The sequence below is a fragment of the Lagenorhynchus albirostris genome, chromosome 8, assembly GCF_949774975.1.
Source record: "Lagenorhynchus albirostris chromosome 8, mLagAlb1.1, whole genome shotgun sequence".
Lineage (NCBI taxonomy): Eukaryota > Metazoa > Chordata > Mammalia > Artiodactyla > Delphinidae > Lagenorhynchus > Lagenorhynchus albirostris.
This window is the reverse complement of record NC_083102.1, coordinates 20894703-20914912: the sequence shown is the minus strand read 5'-3', so window position 1 is coordinate 20914912 and position 20210 is coordinate 20894703. Positions and strand designations below refer to the sequence as shown.

Here is a 20210-nt window from a genome sequence, read left to right as displayed (position 1 = left end):
AGCCATGTTCCTTTTAAACAAAGCTAAGTGGTCCTCATGTTTGGCCCTCAGAGCCAGTGGAGGAAGCTCCGTTTCCTGCGGGCTCCGCCTAGGGAAGTGAATCAGGAATCCCAGGGCCAGGCCCGGCCGGAGCCAGGTGTCCGAATGGCTGAAAAGTCACCCCCTAAAAGTAGTCGAGGAGGCTCCGTGTCACCTGAAGTGGGCAACAGAAGGAGTGAAAACACACACACGCACACACACAGTGATTTCACAACTCTTCAGAAGAAACTAGAAGCAAAATGAAGTGTTTCCCTCTGAGGTGCTGCAGGTCAGGACAGGTTGTCAGTGTTGCCTGGATCACACGAGATTGATTCTGAAGTCAGACCCAGGGCTCCTTCTCCTGGCTGGAGAAGGGGAGGCACCACCTCTTATCCTCGGCCTCACATGCTCCTGTCCCTACCTTTCCCCACTCTCTTCACTGCATCTCACTACCCTCCGAGTGGGTGCAGAAGCCCAGATATCTGGACCAAGTGTATCTGGCCACCCCTATGCTCCGGGCACTAAGGCAGAAGTGCTCAAGTGGAAGACTAGACTCTGAGTAAACCACCACGATCCTCCTGCCTTGGGTTTCCCATCTGCAAAGTGGGCGCAGTGCTCTGGACGTGGCACACCCGGGGCCACAGGATTTCAAAGATGCTGGTCCCTTACAGACTGGTCTTTGCTTCTATAGTGGTAGCATCATGCCTAAAGATGCGGCAAGAGGAGCTGATGCCCACCCCTCAGGCTGGGGAAGCAGGGGTCAGAGAGAGGCAGAGAGCTACTGAGCGGCCAGAACCGGATGTGGCTCAGTACACAGCCCTCCGTGACTAGTCTGGGTACGTCCCCTGTTCCAGAAGCCACGCAGACATTGCTTTCCTCTGCATCCCTGGGTCATAATGTCAGAACCAGAAGGACCCTAGACATCGCGGATCCCCCTCCAACAAGGAAGAGATGGGCAAACAGATGGTCAGAGTCCCGGGCACCAGGTCACACCTCCTTTGGTATCTAGGACTCTGTGGTCCAGCTGCCAGTGCGGCTGTCTATCCTGGGGGGTATGTGCCCATATGCTCCTGGCTCCAGCTCCTGCTTCCCCTCCTTGCCTTTAGATAGGGAGGGGGAGGCATCTGACCTGCGGTGAGATGAAGAGCAGAGAGGGGCTCACATTTTCCAGGAATTCACGGTGTCACTGGCCGTCCACAGCAGCCAGCTGGGATGAGAACAGCTTCCCCCGCCCCCAGCCACCCCTGCTGGCTCAAAGCATTACGCTGTCAAGTCTAGGCTCCCCCCAGTCTCCCCACTCCCCTAGGCCCTCCTGGATGGATCCACAAACTTGAATCCATTCCCACTAGGCCGGCAGTTCTGGGGCCGAGCTCATCAGGCAAGTCAGGCCTTTCAGACCACTGAGAAGTACTAAGTAGCAGGCCCTCACTCACAGATGAGAAAACTGAGGCCCATGGGGAGGATGGCTGGCCCCGAGTGCGTGGAGCATCTTCCCTTGCAAACCTGTTTTCTGTTCCTCCCTGCTCTTTATTCAACACCGAACTCAGACAGAGCCTGCTGGGCATGTGCTCCACGCCTGCCGCCCCCCACCCCATACACATACACACACACACACACACACACAGAGACCCAAAGCTTACTTATCAGGAGACCCCAGGGCCAGTTATAGCCGGTGTGTAGAAACAATTGCCCAGAAGTGCCCAGGGAATTCAGAGATGCGAATCTGTGTGGTCAGGATCGGACTTCCAGGTTCCCCCCAGGCTCGGAAGCAAAGCCAAAGTGTTTCTCCACCTACTTGCAACCTCCCAGGATGCCAAGGGGGGAACAAGAGCCTGCGGACCAGCTCCCACCTGCCTCTCCCCAGAGCCAGCTGTCCATGGCACAAGCTCTCTAGTGCCCTGGCCCCCTGTAGCCACAGAGAAGTTGACACCAGGATGACCTGAGGGCGAGAAGCAACCTTGTGTGGTGTTCTGGGGGTCTTCTGGTAAAGCGGCATATTGGGGAGTGGGCTGACAGCACAGGGCAGCTGGCAGGCAGTGTCCCCTAGAGCTGGGGTGCTAAGCAAGGGGACCCCGGCTCATGGATCTGCCTGGGAGAAGGTAGGTGCCTTACCTACCAGTGGCAGCTTGGGAAGCACGGGCAAGCTGGTGACTCAGCAAACAAGATGCACCCCTTTCGCCGTTTGGCTCCCTGAATCCCAGGAAAATGACAGCCTGAGGGTAGATGAGATCCATGTATCTCAGCGCACCCTGCTTATCTAGCGCTAAGGAGAAAGCCCCCAACACCACAGCGTCTGGTGAGCCATTGCGGGGTGCTGGCTCTGGAATCCCCTTCTCTAAGGCCTGGGGCAGGATGACAGACTCAAGACTGAATTTAAAACAGACATGCAATGCCGTCAGGATCAGGGGCTCAAAGCAGCAGGGGCGGAGGCACAACAGGAAAGAAGCCAGAAGCAACCGGCAAACCATGTTTGCTCCCATCGGAGCCGAAAGACCAACCGTCAGAAACACACACATAGCCGCGCAGTTCTGCTCATGACGGCTCCAACTTCCATGGGAGAAGCACTTTTACTGTGAAGCACCCAAGAGGGGCCACTAGCCTTGAATGTCACTCATTCCTGCCCACACTCGGGTACGAGCAGCTTTCCTAGTGGCCACAACCTTCCAGGCAGTTTCCTATAAAGCCCCTAAGGAAGGAGGGCCTGCTACTGCTACATCACCACGTCAAGAAGATCTCGCTTAGCAATGCTGCAGATGCATCCGGTTGTATTTTTACATTGGATGTTTTTTCATCCTGGTCCAGGTCCTTCCATAGGACTGTCTGGGTTTTAGTTCTGAAAGTCACACATCCCTGAATATCTCTCAGTCCTGGGCAAACTGGGACAGTTGGTCATTATGTTTACATCAGCAGCTCCCCAATAGATTGCTCCATCAAAAAGAGAAAAGGAAAATGTTCCCCAGTTAAAGTACATCTGGGGAGTGCGGGGCTGGACAACGGTAATGAGGGCCAGCTCAGACCACTGAAAAGCCTAACATGTGCTGACTTTCCAAGAATGGGAAAAAAGTCGGTAGCATTTCCCAAATTTTCTGGATCATGGTTCCCTCTTATTCATAAAACAATTTTTTATTCATTTATCATACATTTACTGAGAGCAAAGCTATTAATATCTCGAGGACTACTCGTGTTCTCTTTGGACTGTTTGGGACACAGCTCATTTCACTGAGTTGTAAAAGAAAAAAAAAACCATATGGTGCTAGCCCAGATTTACCATTTGGGTAAACTGAGGCACAGGGCAATACCCCACTGGCGTTTATTGTGCAGAAAACCAAAGGCAGCTCTGTGAGGAGTTCCTGTCTTCCTCCTACATCTCACTTCGTGAGGAAATATTCAGTTCCCTGGTTTACGTTAGACGCTGGATTGTAACCTCATGTGCCTCCTCTCCCCTCCTTCCTTCTCGGAGAAAGAAAATGTAGAGGTGGCTGTGAAATGACCAGCAGATGCTTCGCTGCCTGGCTTGGATGGTGTCACTGGGAATTTGCTGCAGAGTCAGGGTGAGGTTGGATGAGGAGAAAGGAAGCTATTTAGAGGGGGAGACTCAGACCCACATGCTAGACAGGGGTAGTGCAGCACGGGTGGCCAGTGTAGCAGCGGCGGTCAGAGGAGCACTTATCCAGGTAGAAAAGAGCTGTGGACTTTTCACAAAAACCAAGACATGGAAGCAACCTAAGTTTCCGTCAGCAGGAGAATGGATAAAGGAAATGTGGTATGTGTGTGTATGTGTGTATGTGTGTGTGTATGTGCGTGTGTGTGCGTGTGTGTATATATAAACACATACACACACAATGGAATACTACTCAGCCACAAAAAAGAATGAAATAATGCCATCTGCGGCAACATGGATAGACCTAGAGATTATCATACTAAGTGAAGTAAGCCAGAAAGAGAAGGACAAATACTATATGAAAACACTTATATGTGGAATCTAAAATAATAATACAAATCAACTTATTTACAAAACAGCCTCAAAGACACAGAAAACAAACTTATGGTTACCAAAGGGGAAGGGGGCGGGGAGGAAAGGATAAATTAGGAGTTTGGGATTAACAGGTACACACTACTATATATAAAATAGATAAACGACAAGGATTTACTATATATAGCACAGGGAACTATATTCAGTATTCTATAATAACCTATAATGGAAAAGACTCTGTACACCTGAAACTAACACAATATTGTAAATCAACTATAGTTAAATAATTTTTTTAAAAAAAGAAGAAAAAGAAGAGAAAGATCTGTGGGATGGGAAACTCCATTTCCCAGCGTGATGGGCAGAACCTCAGGGGCTGCCAGGATCAGGGTCCGGAGGTGGCTTCAGGAAAGCCTGTTTTGACTTGAAGCCCCAAAGCGAAGGGCAGGGCCCCTAGGGGGTGGGGTGAGAAGCACCTGGGTGGGAACCAGGAAGGTGTGGGCCCGGCCATCGGAGCCCCTTCTCAGCTGAGCCCACCCTAACCACCCTCATCCAGGACTATGGTGTAGAACTAACCTCCCAGAACTAGGGCCCTCCTCCCGAGTGGCCTGGCTGTGGGGCAGTGACTAAACACGAAAGGGCCATGGAGGAGAAAGCTCAGGCCAGCAAGGAGCGGCAGCTTGGGAGGGGGCAGTAGCAGGGTCTGTTTCATCACACCTCGTAGTGGGCTAGAACTGAAGCCAAGCAAAGAAATAAAACTAAAATGTGTCAGGCACACCACCTACATGCTCATATTTAACCCTCACTGTTGAGGAAGGCGTGGTGCCCACTTTATAGATGGAGAAACAGAGGCCAGGGAACAAGTCTGAAATCACAAGGGTGGTAAGTGACAAAGCTTGGACCGAATAACTTTGAAGCCTGGGGCATCGTGCCAAGAGGTTTCAATTTTTCTTCTCTCCTCTTTGACAGAACTTTTCTCTCAAAGGAATTCTTTTGTGGAGACCTACCTGCCATACAGAACAGGTAAAGGCAGAGCGGCACAAAGTGCAGGGGATGTGAATTGCCCACCCCCTCCCCGCAAACTGGCCTACTCTTAGTTTTCCCCTCCAGGCGTGCACCCACCCCAAGCTCTCGGTGGCCCCTAAGACAGCTCACAGAACACCTCCACTGGGTTTAAAAGCCACTGGCTTCCAGCTGCTGCTCTCACAAGTGTCCATGGACCAAACTCCTAAGAACAGTATCTCCCTCTGCCCTGTACTTGCCCTGCTGAGGTGCGAAGAGGAGGATGGGGCGCAGAGATTCTTCTTTCTCATCCAGAAACAAGTGGGGGACAGCAGGTTCCCCTATGCTTGCCCTGGCTGAGGCCCTGCTCGTGGGAGGTCTCCTGGGCACCTGGCTCACTGGTGCAGCTCACGGCTGAGGGACCGGAAAGGGAGGGACCCCAGTTTCCCTGAGCAACACAAGGAGCTGCTCCATCAGCGCCAAAAGGCTGGAGCCGCAAAAAACAAGGGCCAAGCTGGGCCTGGCTGAGCCAGAAGGTGGCAGGGCCTCAGGCCACGGGGGACAGCTCCTTGTTTCACTCGTGCAGATGCAAAGTCCATCTTACTGGCAAGGTGAGAACGAGGACAGAGAAAATCAGGGACCAGGACTACGGTAGCATGTGCCAGGGACCTCTTCCAATATCCATCCTTCACTTCCTCACAGCCGAACCACTCTTTTTTGGTTAGGCATGTGAGTGCCTGAAATAAAGATCACTCTTCCCTAAGGAAGTACTCTTCCCTGCTTCTCTTGCAGCTATGTGTGGCCACAGGACTAAGTTCCATTCAACAAAACGTAACGGGACAGGGTGTGTCTGGTTTCTGGCAGGTAACCTCAGAAGAGGAGCTGCAGCCTTCTTGTTCTTTTTGTCCTGACAGCTGGAGTCTGAGTAGCCACCTTGGACCACAAGGCAGCTCCCCTCATGCCTCTGTGTCCACTCCTCCACGCACGGGGCCAGCCCCCCTGCCACTTGCCTCTCTTCCGGAATCAGGTTTGGAGCCTTGCAGCTGGAGAGCCCAGCACTGGCGGACAAGACTTCGGATTCTAAACCAGCTTGCTCTGCCACCTACTTGCTCTTTCACTCATTCTGCAAATATTTATGGCCCATCTACTGTGTGCCAGGTACTGTTCTAGGTGCTGCGGCTACAGCGCTGACCAACAGAAGTCCCTGCCCTCATGAAGCTTACAGTCCGCTCGGGAGCGAGACAAAGAAATGAGTGCCCATCAGGGGATACATGCTACGGAGAAAATGATCGGGGGAGACGGGTCCAGGGTGTGGAGGCCCAGAAGGCCTCTCTGAGAAGGTGGCATTCCAGCAGAGAGCCGCAGGAAATGAGGGGTGAGGCGTGTGGACATCTGGGAGAAGAGCTGCTCTTCACCGTGGCCCTTGGCACCCAGGCCTCTGTTTCCCCCTCTCTGGAATGGTCTGTGAGATAAAGGCTGTCCACAGGTAACCTCGTGCTACCCTGGCTGGAGACACTGGCCCCAGTCAGCACGTTCAGAGTAGGTTAGCACAGGAGTCTGACCGGATGGGGGCAGAGGGACGGCTCGGACAGAGCTCGCGAATTTCTGCTACGAAGGGGGCGTGGCTTCGGCTCACACCTAGCTCACCCTTAGTTGAAGAATTAAAAAGTGTCCCTATTTCCTCACCTTCCCACTGTCTCTTCCACGCTGACCTGGGTCAGGGAGCTGAAAGGTTAGAGGTCAGACAACTGATGGCTCCTGGGTCAGCCTACGCGCCTCCAGGGGCCTGGCTCTGGGAGGGTTCCCTGCGCCCCTACCCGGAACTGCATGGCAAGCCACGCGCAGCCGTTCCTCCGCATTCTCTCCCCGCTGGGCTGAGGCCCACAGCCTTCCGGCCGTGACAATTGGCGGACGGGGTGCCACCCTGCGCCCTGGGCCTAGGGAAGTTGGAGGTGGCTGACCCGAGGGGGATAAGGCTACAAAGGAAGAGAGGGTGGTGGTGGTGCGCTCAGGGAGAGGGGCGGGGCCGGCAGGAGGATGGGTGGCTGGGAGGCCGAGCTAAGCTGGGGACCTGTGCTGGCCGCTGCTGGAGTGGTCCAGGGCGGGGCTCAGCGCCATAGGAGGGCATGCGGCGGGGACACGTGGGGAGGGGCCGCTCCTGAACCTGCAGATGCTGCTGCCTTTGCACGGGTCCTCCAACAAGCGGTTCGCACCACCCTTGGTCCAGATTCTGACTGCATGCTGTGGAAAACAGAGGCTCACAGGCAATGGCAGACAAGACACACAGTCACGACGCACGGGGCCAGCGCTGTGACATGGTACTCGGGGAGCCTAACTCTTGAGAAGCAAAGTGGCTCCAAGCCTCAATTTACCCTGACGGTGGAGGGGTGGGGAGAGAATCTGGGCACACTACAGAGTTGTCACCACCATGCAACCCTTTCTTAACAGGGTTGAAGTGAGTTTCTTCGATGCCCAAGGAAGAATGAGCCTTGAGGCTGAGTCCAGTTACCAGTACTACGGCTGCGGACACGTGCACACACGTCCCCGGGAAGCCGCCAACAGGAGTCCCCGAGAACCTGAGCAAGTGAACCCCCTGGTCTGCATCCCCTCGTCTGAAAAACAGGGGGGAGGGGTGTATTAGATGATTTCCAGAACACTCCCAGCTCTAAAATTGTGTTCTCTGATTTTCCGGGTTATTTAGAAGTGGTGTGGAAACGACCCTTTGTCAACTGAATTCTGTTTCGAACAGCCAGCGGGCTGCCTACTTAAAGGAATCTCACGGTCAACACCGTCACAAATATAAAGAGGCCCCTTGTAGTGGATCGTCTGTGTAGATTTTCTCGAAGGCTTGCCTTACAGTCGTGAGGCTAGTGTGGCCCGAAGAGTCACAGTCCCAGATCTGCCACCTGATCTGATCTTCTAACAGCCCCACAAAGTGGACAGGACACAAGACAAGGAGAGACCCGCACAACTGCACCGGTGTTCCTGGGAATGGGACAAAACAGGACACACACACACACCCAGCTGAGCTCCCTGCCCTGCATCGTACCCCATGGGCACCAATAGGAAGCGAGCCCAGAGCTGAGGACGGAGCTCCCGGCCTCTCGGTCTAATGAAGCCTCCAGGCAGGCTCGGGCTGCTGGGCAGGGGGTCGGCAGAGGGCGGTCACTCCCATTCTCCAGTGATGTGGGAGGATGTCCGTTCCAGCTTGAGCTCGAGCTTGCACTCAGCAGACCTGCACAGGGCCCCCGGGGTGTGAAGAAGCCGGCCCTTCCCGGGGTAGGGGTCACCTAAATCCCGTCGCTCCTCCCAACAAGTGCAGAGAGCTGTCCGAAGGGTTCCTCCCACTTCCCTTAGTAGCAGAGGGCGACGAGCTGAGCTGTCCTCACAGCAGCCGCCAGTCTGATCCAGGTTCCCAAGCCCAGAAGCCCCGACCCTCTGCAGTGCTCCTACTGGCTATTGGCTGCTGCAGAAAGAGCCCAGTGGCCAGCATCACTGCCAGGGTGTGAGCTGGCCTCGTGCCCCACTTCCGGAGAGCCTGAAGCCAGGGGCCAGGGCCAGTTCCCCCAGAGAACCGCGGTCCAGATAACATCTCCTGAGCAACTGCTCAGTGCCCAGTGCTGTGCTGGCCCTGCCCTGAGGGGCTTACCACTCAGCACTCGGGGCGACACCCACACAGACTGTGGAACATAACTGGGTTCCATCTAGGAAACCTGGGAAGGCTTCTCAACAAAGAAGATACCTGAGGACGGACAGAGTTAACTCTCCAGCTCCCATCCCACCCCCGCCGGCCCAGGGGAATTCAAACCAGGTGGAGTCCCCTTCCTCTCCCAGCTTCCAAAGGGCAGAGATATCCAAACCGCACTCAGCAGGGGCCCCTCCTCTCCGTTTCAACCTAGATTCCTGAGGGGAAAGCAGATGCGGGGGCTGCCTCTCTCCCTACCTCTGCGCCCTGCCTTCTCTAGGTCCAGGGCGACCCCCAGAGGACCCTCCCCGGGCTCACCAAGATCCGCTCCTCTGCCCCTCCCTGGGTGGCCACACCCTGCAGCTCTGGCCCAAGCTGCCACCTGGTGTCTCTCGGAGTCTTCGCTCATCCTTCCCAGCCCGTCCTCTCCTCCTCTTCTCAGCCTGCTTAAACCTGTCTGCTCCTGGTACCGCCCCACTATGTCTTACTCACTCCTGCCTCAAAGCCATGCCCAAGCAGCACCACGCTAGGAACACCCACCGTCCCCTAACCCCATCCCATGGAATGTTCTTTCCAGGCTCTGAAAGTTCACCTCCTCCCCGAAGTCCCCCTGCAGCTCACTGACCCCCATCTGAAGAACCCCCATCACGCCCCCAGCTTAGGACCTGTGTCTTCGCTACACCCTGGAATTCATTCCGCCTCGGCCACCCTAGGAAGGGTCTCCTACTCCACACTGACCCTTTTATTTCAAAATCCCTGTATAACCCCACCTCACCTTGTCCAGATCGCCCCTTCCCAAATCTAACGGCTTTCTCGCATATGCCTCCCTTTCCCCCATTGTGTGGCACTTAAGCTTCAGTTTTTATCACTACCTAGCAATTAACTGACACCCACAAACAGTAGCAGAATCCTGATCAGTCACATATGACTTACTAATCATAAGAGCTAGGATTTTCTGAGCTCTGACCATGGAGTTGTGCACAACGGCAAACTCATTAATATGTTATCTCTCATTTTCAGAGCAACCTGCAACGTGGAGATTTGTCATTTTTTACAGACTCAGAGTGGTTCACTGTCTGGTCTACAGATATGCAGGTCTGTCTGATCCCAAGTTTGAGTGTTTTCCACCACCTCAAGCTGCCTTTCCCTTGCCTAGGATTCATCCATCCATCAAATGACTCGATCAGACCCATAGAAGACAGAGTACTCAGTCAGCCTGTCCTTTCGAGCAAAAGCCCAGAAATGTTATAACAGTGAAACTAGAGGTCCCTCTGCCCTTTCTATCTTACAGATAAGGAGACAGGTTCAGAGGTACGACTTGCCATATGGTTTGACCAAATGTATATCAAACCAAAAAGCACTGAAAAGGGGTCTAATGGGCTGTTGGCCCTGGTTTGAATGCTGCTGATGCTGTAGGCTGTGTGATCCACCTCTAGGAGCAGGTAAGCAACCAGGGCCCCGTCGGGGATAATTCCTTTGCTCCACTATAAACCTTGCTTAGAACTAAATCACAGGATTCCAGCAGTTTTGGGTTTCATCATCCCAGATGACTGCAACCTACAGAAGGGCAGAGATGGAGCAGTCCTTGCTGGGTCCCTGTAGGAGAGTGTGAAATCTACCATAGCCACTAAACAGCGAGCCTGTGCCCTTCAGCCTTTTCTGGCCGCAATATATGCAAATAATAATAACGGTAATACTCCCTTGCCGGTTTACACTCTTCAAAGCACTTCCCTTTATCACTGCATATTGTAATAGCATTTTAGAAACTGGGCACCTGGGCTCAGGTGACTTGCTGGTGGGGGCAGAAGCAGGGTTATGGTTCCTTTTTTCTTTACTGTATTTGTTTACTACATACCAAGCTCCTACCGTGCGCCATGCCCCATGCTAGTGTTGAGGAGGGATTTTGAAAGAGATGGAGTTTGGGGGCAGCACGCAGATGCCAGGGAAGACAGTCCCAGCCTTGAAGCCAGCAGGGAGATGGGCTTGGAGCTTTTCCCGTGGGTGGCTCCGGAGTCTCTCCTCTTAGGACAAAACAGCAGGACTCCTGTCCCACAACCTCCACCCTCTCCTCCAAGCTCAGCCTCTTGAAGCTCAGAAGCACTGGGAACTATAGCACATCCCTCCTGACAGCCCAGCTCCCTTCTCGATGGTTCTCAGAGCCCAAATTGAAGTCTGCCCTCCTGGGAGCAGGGCTGAGGCGAGCAGCCACAATCCAGCATCTTCTCAGGCCCGCAGGCTGTGCAAATCCGTGGTGGCTGCCATCCTCAGAGCTGTCCCGACCGTTCCTCACACTGCGACCCCTCCTCCAGGGGTGCACACCCTTCACCCACTGGCTGTGCCCATCCCTGTCAGACCAGGCTGTGAAGTAACAGGGCCGCCCACCGGAGGATGCCCAAACCTACTCACTCTCTGAGCTCCAGCCCCTTCCCATCAGCAAAGTTCCCCGTGATACAGAGAAGAGACTGTCCTGCCATCCCACCCCATCCTTCCCCTAAGACTTTAGTCCCAAACAGCAGCACCTACCAGCAGCAGGGTCCCTTCCCTGTCTGGGCTGTCACCACAGTCCTCCTGACCCTAGAGTGGAAACATCACTCTTTCTCCCTGCAGACACCTGCTCAGGTGGGCAAGAAAGAAATGCATCTCTCTCCTGGGGCTGAGACTGCAGCTGTTCCTAGGCGCTTTGGGACGCTACCTGTCCCCCCAGATTTTCACCTTTATAAGAAATATGGGAGAGGTTTCTAAGGCACAGCCCAAGCCTGTTTCATGAGAGAAGTTCTTGCTTCTACAAAGGGGCTGGAAGGGAACCTCACCTTCCTGGCCAGGCACTGAGAAGGGAGCTGTTCCTTTGGTGACATGGAGGCAGGGACCCCACTCAGGTGAGTCTGGGATTGTGGATGACCTACTCCCTCCCCCTCCCCACCTGCTCCAGCACAGGCTCGGGTGAGCTAAGCCGGCACACAATGCTTGCAAAAACCTCTCTGCGAACGCGAAACACATAGCCACGAGGGCTGTTACTGGAGGCTTGTCACCTGCTTCGGGGACAAACACGGAGAAAAAGAACGATCAGACCCTGGGGGTCCAGAGGAAGCGTGGAGCCTCGCAGTGCCCTAAGTCCCCGCTCTAGGACCGCAAAGCCAATCAGCGCCCGCGCGCCCCTGTTTGCCCCAACACAATCCACGGCCACTCCACCCCAGGGAGCCGCGGACGACCCACGCTCGGAGCCCGGCACCTGCGGCGTTCTCGGGGTAGGAAGGGGCTTGGATGGTGCAAGGTCAGGGCTCCGCGTGTGGCCCCAGCTAGTGGTGCGCGTAGGGGCTGCTCCCGGTCCCGCCACGAGGAGCGGCGGGTTTCCCAGCGGCGGGCCCGGCCGGGGGCGCATGGGCACGACACGGGTCCTGGCGGAGCCCGAGCCACCACTCACCATCCTGGGAGAGCGACAGCGGCAGCAGCAGCAGAAACGCTGAGAGCACCAGCGCGAAGCGCATCGTGTCCTGGCCTCAGACCCGGAGCAGGTGGCTGCGGGCTTGGCGGAGGGTCCGGGCGGCCGGGCGGCAGGAGCGTGGGCGCCTCTCGGGGAGGCCTGGCGGTGGCTCGGACGGCCGGGCGCTGACCCGAGACTCCCGAGTCGCGCTCCGCAGGCCCCTCCTCGCGGCCGCTGCGGCAGAGCCGGGCCGAGGCGCGGAGCCAGGCGGCAGAGGAGCGGCGGGTGGCTGCGTCGCGGGCGGTGTCTGCGCGGCTGCGGCCCTGCCGGCGGCTGCTGCGACTCCGGTCCCGTCCGCGCCGGCCCCCGCCCCCTCCCCTCCCCCAGGACCGCGCGGGCGGGGTGGCGGGGCCGGGCGGGGCGGTGCTGGGCGGAGAACAATGAGCAGAGGAGGAAACTCCGCCCTGGCGCGCGGCGGGCGGGGGAGCGCGGCGGGCGGCGGGCTCCGGGCTCCCGGCTCCCGGCGGGCGGCTCCCGCGCGGGCGGGGGTGTGAGAGTGAGCGCCGGGAGGAGGGGTAGCTGGGGGGCTCCCGGCGCCGGATTGCCCCTTGCCCGCGGGGCCGCCCGCCGGGAGCGCAGGTGTCGCCCGCCGTTCTTCTGAGGGGCTCTGGCGGGACCCCCCTCACTGCCGGAGTCCTCTTCGCCCAGATCCGGAGCTAGGAGGCCCCCAGGAGCATTCCAGGCCTCCCGGCTGCAGCGCGTTTTGCTGCAAAGCCTGAGAAGCACGTCTCCCACTTGCCAGGTGCAACTCACCTGCGGGCGGGCCTTCTGAGCAGGTCTGCGCCGTAGGGTCTGCACCCTGCAATCTGGACTAATTAGTGGCTTAACCTCTCTGAACCGACCTCACCTGTGAATGGAGGTGGTGGTTAAAAAAAGACAAATTTTTGAGGGATTAATATGTGCCACTTTGAGTTCTAAGTGCTTTGCATATATTAATTCATTTACTCTCCGCAACAGCCATGTTTTCGGCTTCATTTTGCAGGCAGGCAACTGACTGAAAAAGAGGTTTAAGAAAATTGCTCGAGATCACATAACTGCTAACTGTCAGGCCTGCTTCTGAAAGTATCAATAATTTGGAGACATACTTGGCGCAGTGCCTGACGTGTAGTAATCGCTCAGTAAGTATTAGCTGTTGTTCTGACTCTCGCTCTATCAAGAATAGCAATAAGGATTTAGGGCGTCGGGATCAAAACCGACTTGAGCTCAAAACCTAGCTGTGCTCATCTATTAGTTGTAAAACCCTGGGCAAGTGACTCCACGTACCTCAGCTCTTTCCGTCTGTAAAATAGGGATAACAACACCTACCTCAGAGGGTTTGCTATGAGAGTTAACTAAGATAAAATGCAGGACGAGCGCTTAGCACAGGACCAGGAACATAGAAAGTGTCCGGGAATGAAGCGGCCCGCGCTCCCAGTACTGGAAGGGGAAATTTGCCGACCTGAGATGGGGGTGGGAATTGAATTCCGTAAACCGAGGAAACCCGGTGAAAGAACAAAGAAGTACCCCTCTGTTTTTCGTTTTGTTTTGTTTTGTTTTTCAAAAGCTGCTGGAAGGATGCAGAGCCTGGAACCCCCTGCGGAGGAGGCGCAAGGGTGGCGCCGGAGAAAGGGAAGCAGACCCAGAGGGGGGACGGGTGATTAACTCTTGGGGGGGGCGCCAGGATTTGGCTCTCACGTGACTCCTGCGTTGATAATTTGGAGTCTTTCTGCCAGATGGGTCGGGGGGTGGGGGAAAGAAGGGGCGTCCGCAGGACCCAGCCCCTTGTCAGAGACCGTGGACTCCTTGAGCCCCTTAAGTGGGCTACACGCTGGCGCTGCCGGAAAGACACAGCATCTTTGGAGCAGCGAAGGAAGCGCTGGTGCCCTGGTTGGGGTTCCGCGGCAGCAGGCTCAGGCTTGGGAATGGCTGACTTGCCTGTTTTCATCAGGAAGTTTCTGCAGGATCATTCTGGCCCCGTTTTCCGTGCCGCATATGGGAAAGACAGTGTGTTCCCTATAAATACTGTGGGATGTATGTGTGTGTGACTATCTTTGATGGGTTTTGGTACTGTTCTAAATATCCATGCCAACAAGAGGGCTTGTTTCTCTTTCTGAAACCAAGCAATACGCTTAAAAAATTGGGATTTAAAATTTTTTGTATTGTGTGCTCTCTGATTTTAAGTGTTTTGCACTCAATCAACTGCTCCAAAAATCTAGAAATGATCATGTTAACTTTGCAAGGGGAGAGTGTATACTTCAAATTCACATGATTTGGGGTTGGTCCCATTACCAGATTGTGCAAAATTAAAATGAGAGCAGACATCCAAGCATAGAAAGGGGCAGCTCTTTGTAGCTGGAGACTTAGCAGAATCAGAGATGCGCTGGACCCTCCCCCGTAGCCAGCAGCACCCCATCATCCTCCCACCCGATGCAGATGGAGCTTTCAGGAATGAGGCTGGCCAGGCTTAGAGATCACCTGTGGTCAGTGAGCAGAACTGCCCCAGGTACCCGGCCTGTGCCCTGGACCCCCTTTAACATAGCACTCCCACTAGCTAGTTTATAGTCAAAACTCAAAGCACTTTGTAGATGCTAGTCCACAATCCTTCTGAGATTTGTTACATTTTGCTTATATGTGTGCATGCATTAGCTCCCCTAGGAGACTTTCAACTTTTTTTTTTTTGCTTTAGACAATTATATTTATTAACATATTATTTTGAAATAATTTTAGATTTACAGAGAGTTGCAAGAAGACTACGAGAGTTCCTGTATACCCTTTACATGGCTTCCTTTAAGGTTAGCATCTGAAGAAAACATGACACAATGACCAAATTGTTAAAAATTAACATCAATTCAATACTATTTACTAATTTAAGACCTCAATCAAATTTTGTAACCTTTTTTTCTCACGTACTTTTTCAGGCCCAGGAAGTCATCCAGGATCCCACATTGCATTTAGTTTTCCTGTCCACTTTCTTCTACAGTTGATGACAGTTCCTGAGCTCTGTCTTTTATGACATTGACAGATGCTTTCAACTTCTTAATGTGGGGTCTCTCTTATCCACCTACTTCCTCAGACCACCCGGAACAGCACATCACATCATATAGATACAGATACAGATGTAGATACTGAATGCAAACATGAATGCCAACTGGTAGGTATTACACGGGAATCTACGGCACAGGTTTCAAAACCGTGGTTTTTCCCCTGGTTGCTATCAGAGCGAGCAGTCATGATACTTGGCCTCACCTGCAATCTGGTGATGTTGCTGACTCATCCTTAAATGCAGGTTTGATAAAGTTCTCCTGACTCTCATCCTTAATAACTTTAATCTCCAACCACAACATCTACATCTAGGGGTGGGACAGAGCCTCCAGGCACCACATCCCCCAATAAAAACTAAAAGCCCACGTATCCATCCTGGGGCCACATCACTGTTCATAAGGTGGCAAGGATGCTCTTACTTTGGTTTTCTGATCTCTGACCTCTGAGTTCCTTGGGGGCCCAGGATGGCATTTCTTTCCTCTTGGAATCTCAGTGCCCAGTACAGTGGTGCTCGCCCCCAAGAAGTTGCTCAATACCCAAAGGCTGAATAGATAAAGAAGTGGTTGAATTTTATCTCCAACGCTGGGCTTTATCTCTGACTGCCAAGTTTTGTGATTCTATGAATATCAGCTGAGGTTCAAATTGGGCACCTCTCCCCAAAGTCATACACTTACCTATAATTATTATTTTTTTTTACACTTACCTATTATTATTCAACAGCATCTACTCTGACAGCACAGAATGCCAGGCCCTGTACACAGTGCTGAGAATGCAAATGCGGTTGCTATAGCTTCCACTCTCTCAGGGGAGAAGGAACACCTGTACACAAACATAACTGAGGTGCAGTAGAGGCTGTAACAAGTGTCATGAGCAGGCATATGGGAGGCAGAGAGCAGGACAGGCTCAGCTCCACCTGGGGATGTCAGGGACGGCTCCTGAGGAGGAAACAGGGTCTTGGAGAAGGAGTAGGACTTCACCAGGGGAAGAACAAAAGCGACAGCACTTTGGGCAGGTGGAGCAACATGTGAAAGTGAAGAGGGGACCTGAGAACTGTAGGCAGGTGTTTTGCTCTAAGTAGAGTGCAGGGTTTGCAGGCAGGGATGGAAGATGAGGCTGGAGAGGTGGGTGAGGTGAGATCCTTAGACAATGGAGAATCCCCAAAGGGTCATAAGCTGAAAGAGACAAGACCAGCTTTCCAGTGAGCAGGATCATTCTAGCTGTCGTGGACTGAAGGCTCAGGGGGCAGATGCGAGACTGGAGGTGAGCACAGCGCTTTGGGAGGCTAAGGCACCTGTCCCTGAAGGGCCTGAGCTCAGACAATGGCAGTGGGAAAAAAGAGGAGGGGCTGTAAGCAGCTCCTTTGCCTCTTTTTTGTTTGTTCATCCCTTATTTTCGTTAGACCTTAATCATAAAGATGAGATCGTTAGGCAACATTTGACTAAGTTCCTGATTTCTGCTTTTCTAAACATACACAAGGCCTTACCTAACCTGTTGATTCCTTTCCTGGATTAGAAGGAATAAGAATGAAGAATTAAGTAGTTAAAGAATGACTGACTCTCTACCCCCAGCTTCCCCTTAGTAAATTTGCAGGTGGACCACGAGGGCAAGAGAACATCCAATTGCAGACGGATCACGTGGGCAAGACAGTCCCAAGGAAGATGGGGAGAAGCCAGCAGGCCTGCGTGCAATGGAAAGGTGACGGAGAATCTGACCTCCTGCCTTAATGATTAACTGAGATTGTTTCCCCTTTAAAAATTGTCATGGCTGAACAGAATCTTTGGAGTTGGTCTCTGGATACAAGTCCACTTTCTCCCCAGATTGCCAGCTTTTCTGAATAAAGCATCTTTCTTCTCTGCAAAGCTTGCCCCTCAATTTATTGGCTGTTGTGCGTTCGGTTACAGGGCCTGATACAAGAGGTATTTGGTGGTCAGAATTGATAGGACTTAGTGACACGCTGGATGTGGATGTGCTGTGTCACGTGGCGTGTGTAGTGTGTTGAAGGCATGGAGCCGTGGAAGGAGTCTAGGGGTCTAGGCTTCCCACTTGTGTTACTGCGTGGATTATCTGAGGGCCAAGGTTGAATGTCACTAACTGAGCTGGAGAACATGGAAGCAAGTTTGGAAGTAGAAAATGATGAGTCCCACTTTGAATGTGTTGACTCTGAAGACCCATGGGGCGCTCCGGGGCCAGGTCTAGAAGTTATATCTGTGACATTGAAGCTCAAATCTGAGGTCAGGACAGGAAATAGAGATTGGAGAACCATCCCCGTGCAGGCAGGGGTTGTAGCCATGAAAGAGGATGATTATCCTGGGATGCTGGGCAGTGAGAAGAGGCTGGAGGCAGAGCCTTGCAAAATTCACGGAACGGGCCGAGGAAGTGGAGACAGGGAATGAGGAGCTGCCTAGGAGGTAACCAAGAGAGAAGGGTGCCATGGAAACAGAGGGAGGAGGATGTTTTAGTAAGAAGAAGGTGGTCTAGTGTCACCTGCTGCAAAAACTGAAATCTGCTGATTGAATCTGGCAATGAGAGGGTCACTGGGAATTTCACCCAGAGTGATTTTAATGACGTGCAATAACTTGGGGGAGTCTTTGGAGATGAGGAAAGAGAGGCATTGAGTGTGGGTGTGAGTCTTTGGAGATGAGGAAAGAGAGGCATTGAGTGTGGGTGTGAAAGGAAGGAGGGAACACATAAGGTCGAGGGAAAGGTTTGTGTGTATTGGTTCATTGTAACATTGGAGAGATGCCCGTGAGTGTGAGCTGAGAGAAGAAGCCAGTCGAAAGGGAGAAGTTACAGGAGATGGGATGTGAAGCAGAGATGGAAGGACTGATCTCAGGCAAAGGAACTTCGTTGCTGAAGCTGGGGGATTGGGACACTCTCTGTCACAGCAGATGACAAATGGCCTTGGAGTGAGTCAGCTGGAATTTGAATCTTTGTGCTGTGATTTAATAGCTGTGTGACCTTGGGCTTTTACTTAACCTCTCTGAGTCGGAGCCTCCTCCTCTATAAAACAAATAATAGCATGAATCTTGCAGAATCACCGTGAGAATGTGAGGGAGTGCATAATGCCTCGTTGACACTCAATAAATGGAGGGTCATGGCCTTGTGTCCACAAAAGAGCTGCTCCACTGCCCGCCTCGCCTCGCCTGTGAAGAGCAGGGGCAACAGGACAATTACTCTGTGCTCTGTCCTGTTGCTGCTCTTTAGCAGACATTTCCCCGCTCAGAAGCCCTCATTCTGGAGCAGAAAAGCAGGTTGTGCCCCAGAACAGCAGGTTTTCCCACCATGGCTGCCTCCACGCAGGCCAGGGCTGGGGGTCACAAAATCAGGGTGTCTCTCCTCATCAAATGCAATGGAGCTGCTCGTACGAGGGGCCCTCAAGACAGGGCTTAGCACCTAACCATGATCTTCGGGATTCCCAAACACCTCAGATTCAGAGACAGCCTGGGGCTCAGTGGATGGTCCAGATCATGGGCCCAACACCCTCATCACATGGGAAGAAAACTGAGGCCTGGAGAGTTGAGCTCACGTGTTCCCGCTCACACAGCTGGTAAACAGCATTGGTTCCAGATCCTGTCTAGAACTCCAGCCACTGCTCTAACATAGACCATGGCCTGGGCATGAGGTATCCACACTCACGCAGCTGGGTCAAAAAGCCACAGGTCCCGTGGCAGGAACAAAAGGTGATGTGCTGAGGAGATGGGGCTGGGGGAGGGAGATGAGAATCAATTCCTAATTAAGTTGAAATCAAAGCAGCCCGGGGCATGGGTTTTGGCTCACTCTTCCTGATCCGTGTGCCCAACCTGCTTTCCAGTCACATCTCCCACTTACCCCCTGACCATCCTTCCCCCTCCTGCTAATTCTCTGCTCGCTGCAATAAACAGCACGCAGTTAACTTCTACCTGGAGGCTGACCAGGGCCAGAATGTGTGCTTGAGTAGGACTGCATGGAGCTCTGCCTGAATTCTGGGCATGTGCTAACACTGCTCTCCTCACATGATTTAATCCTCATACAATGCGGAGAGGTAAATATATTACCGTTAATCCATTTTGCAGATGAGGAAATCAACACCTTATTTCCCTGCAACCACCTGAAGGTAGATGTCGCTTTTTTCGTGTCCCTCCTCTCAGGATGTTGACCCGTGTGTGTCTAATTTCCCCCGTAAGCCCCGAGCTCCTGGAGGAAGGAGCTGTGTCTGGTTCTGCTTTGTACCCTTGGCGGTCCCTGGTTCAGCATCTTATCTCCTCCCTCCTCTCCCGCCTTCCCTCCACCTGCCACCAGAGTGTTATCCTTGGAATCAGTTGTCATAGATCCTGTCCCTAACCTGTTCAAGCTCTTGTCCGCTTTCCTGTTGCCCAAATTCCTAAACCCAGCATCCAAGGCTTCCAAATTCTGGCCCAACTAACCTTTCCATCTTCTCCCACCGAGAGGGAGAAGGCTCTTTAGATTCAACTGTGACACTCGCTGTCATGCTCAAGTCTTTGCCTTTGCTTCTCCTGGTGCCTGGAATTAACCTACTTTCCATCTGTCAGTGTTTGAAGGCTCAGATGTGGTGCAGGAAATTCAGATCTGTTCCCCACCTCTCAAGTCATAACCACTTCCTCCTCTTTGTTCCCCTGGCCTGGAGTTAGTACCTTAATTCACCGTCTAATTTCACATGTTTTTTGTGAGCTATATACACATACACCATGAGTTTTTTCTTTGAGGGCAAGAACCTCACTTTGTGTGTCAATGCTATACTCAGCATGGCTGAAGTTGGCTTTTGATAATAAAAACAATGTGAGTAATATCTAGAGTTTGTTGATCCTTACCACATGTGCTAGCCCTGAGCTAGGGGTTTTACATGCACAGCCTCGTTTAGTCTTTTCAGCAACCTCGTGGGGTGCCGTTATGTATCCCATTGTATTGATAAGGAAACTGAGGCGTTCACGGAAATTAAGTAACTGGTCTAAAATCACACAGATATTAAGTAGTGGAGTCAGGATTCAAATCCAGGAGCCTGACTCCTAAAACCATCACACTATTCAGAGAGTGAA

General features: G+C 53.0%; 1 protein-coding gene across 1 annotated transcript in view; it reads right to left on the bottom strand.

Annotated features, from left to right (window-relative positions):
- The window catches only part of PODXL (podocalyxin like), a 42530-nt gene extending 30131 nt beyond the window's left edge, over positions 1 to 12399 (bottom strand). The window contains exon 1 of the mRNA XM_060156647.1: positions 12097 to 12399. Coding sequence (XP_060012630.1) covers positions 12097 to 12160 — 64 coding nt within the window. The 5' untranslated portion in view covers positions 12161 to 12399. The remainder of the gene's footprint in view (positions 1 to 12096) is intronic.
- Positions 12400 to 20210: the final 7811 nt, after the last annotated feature.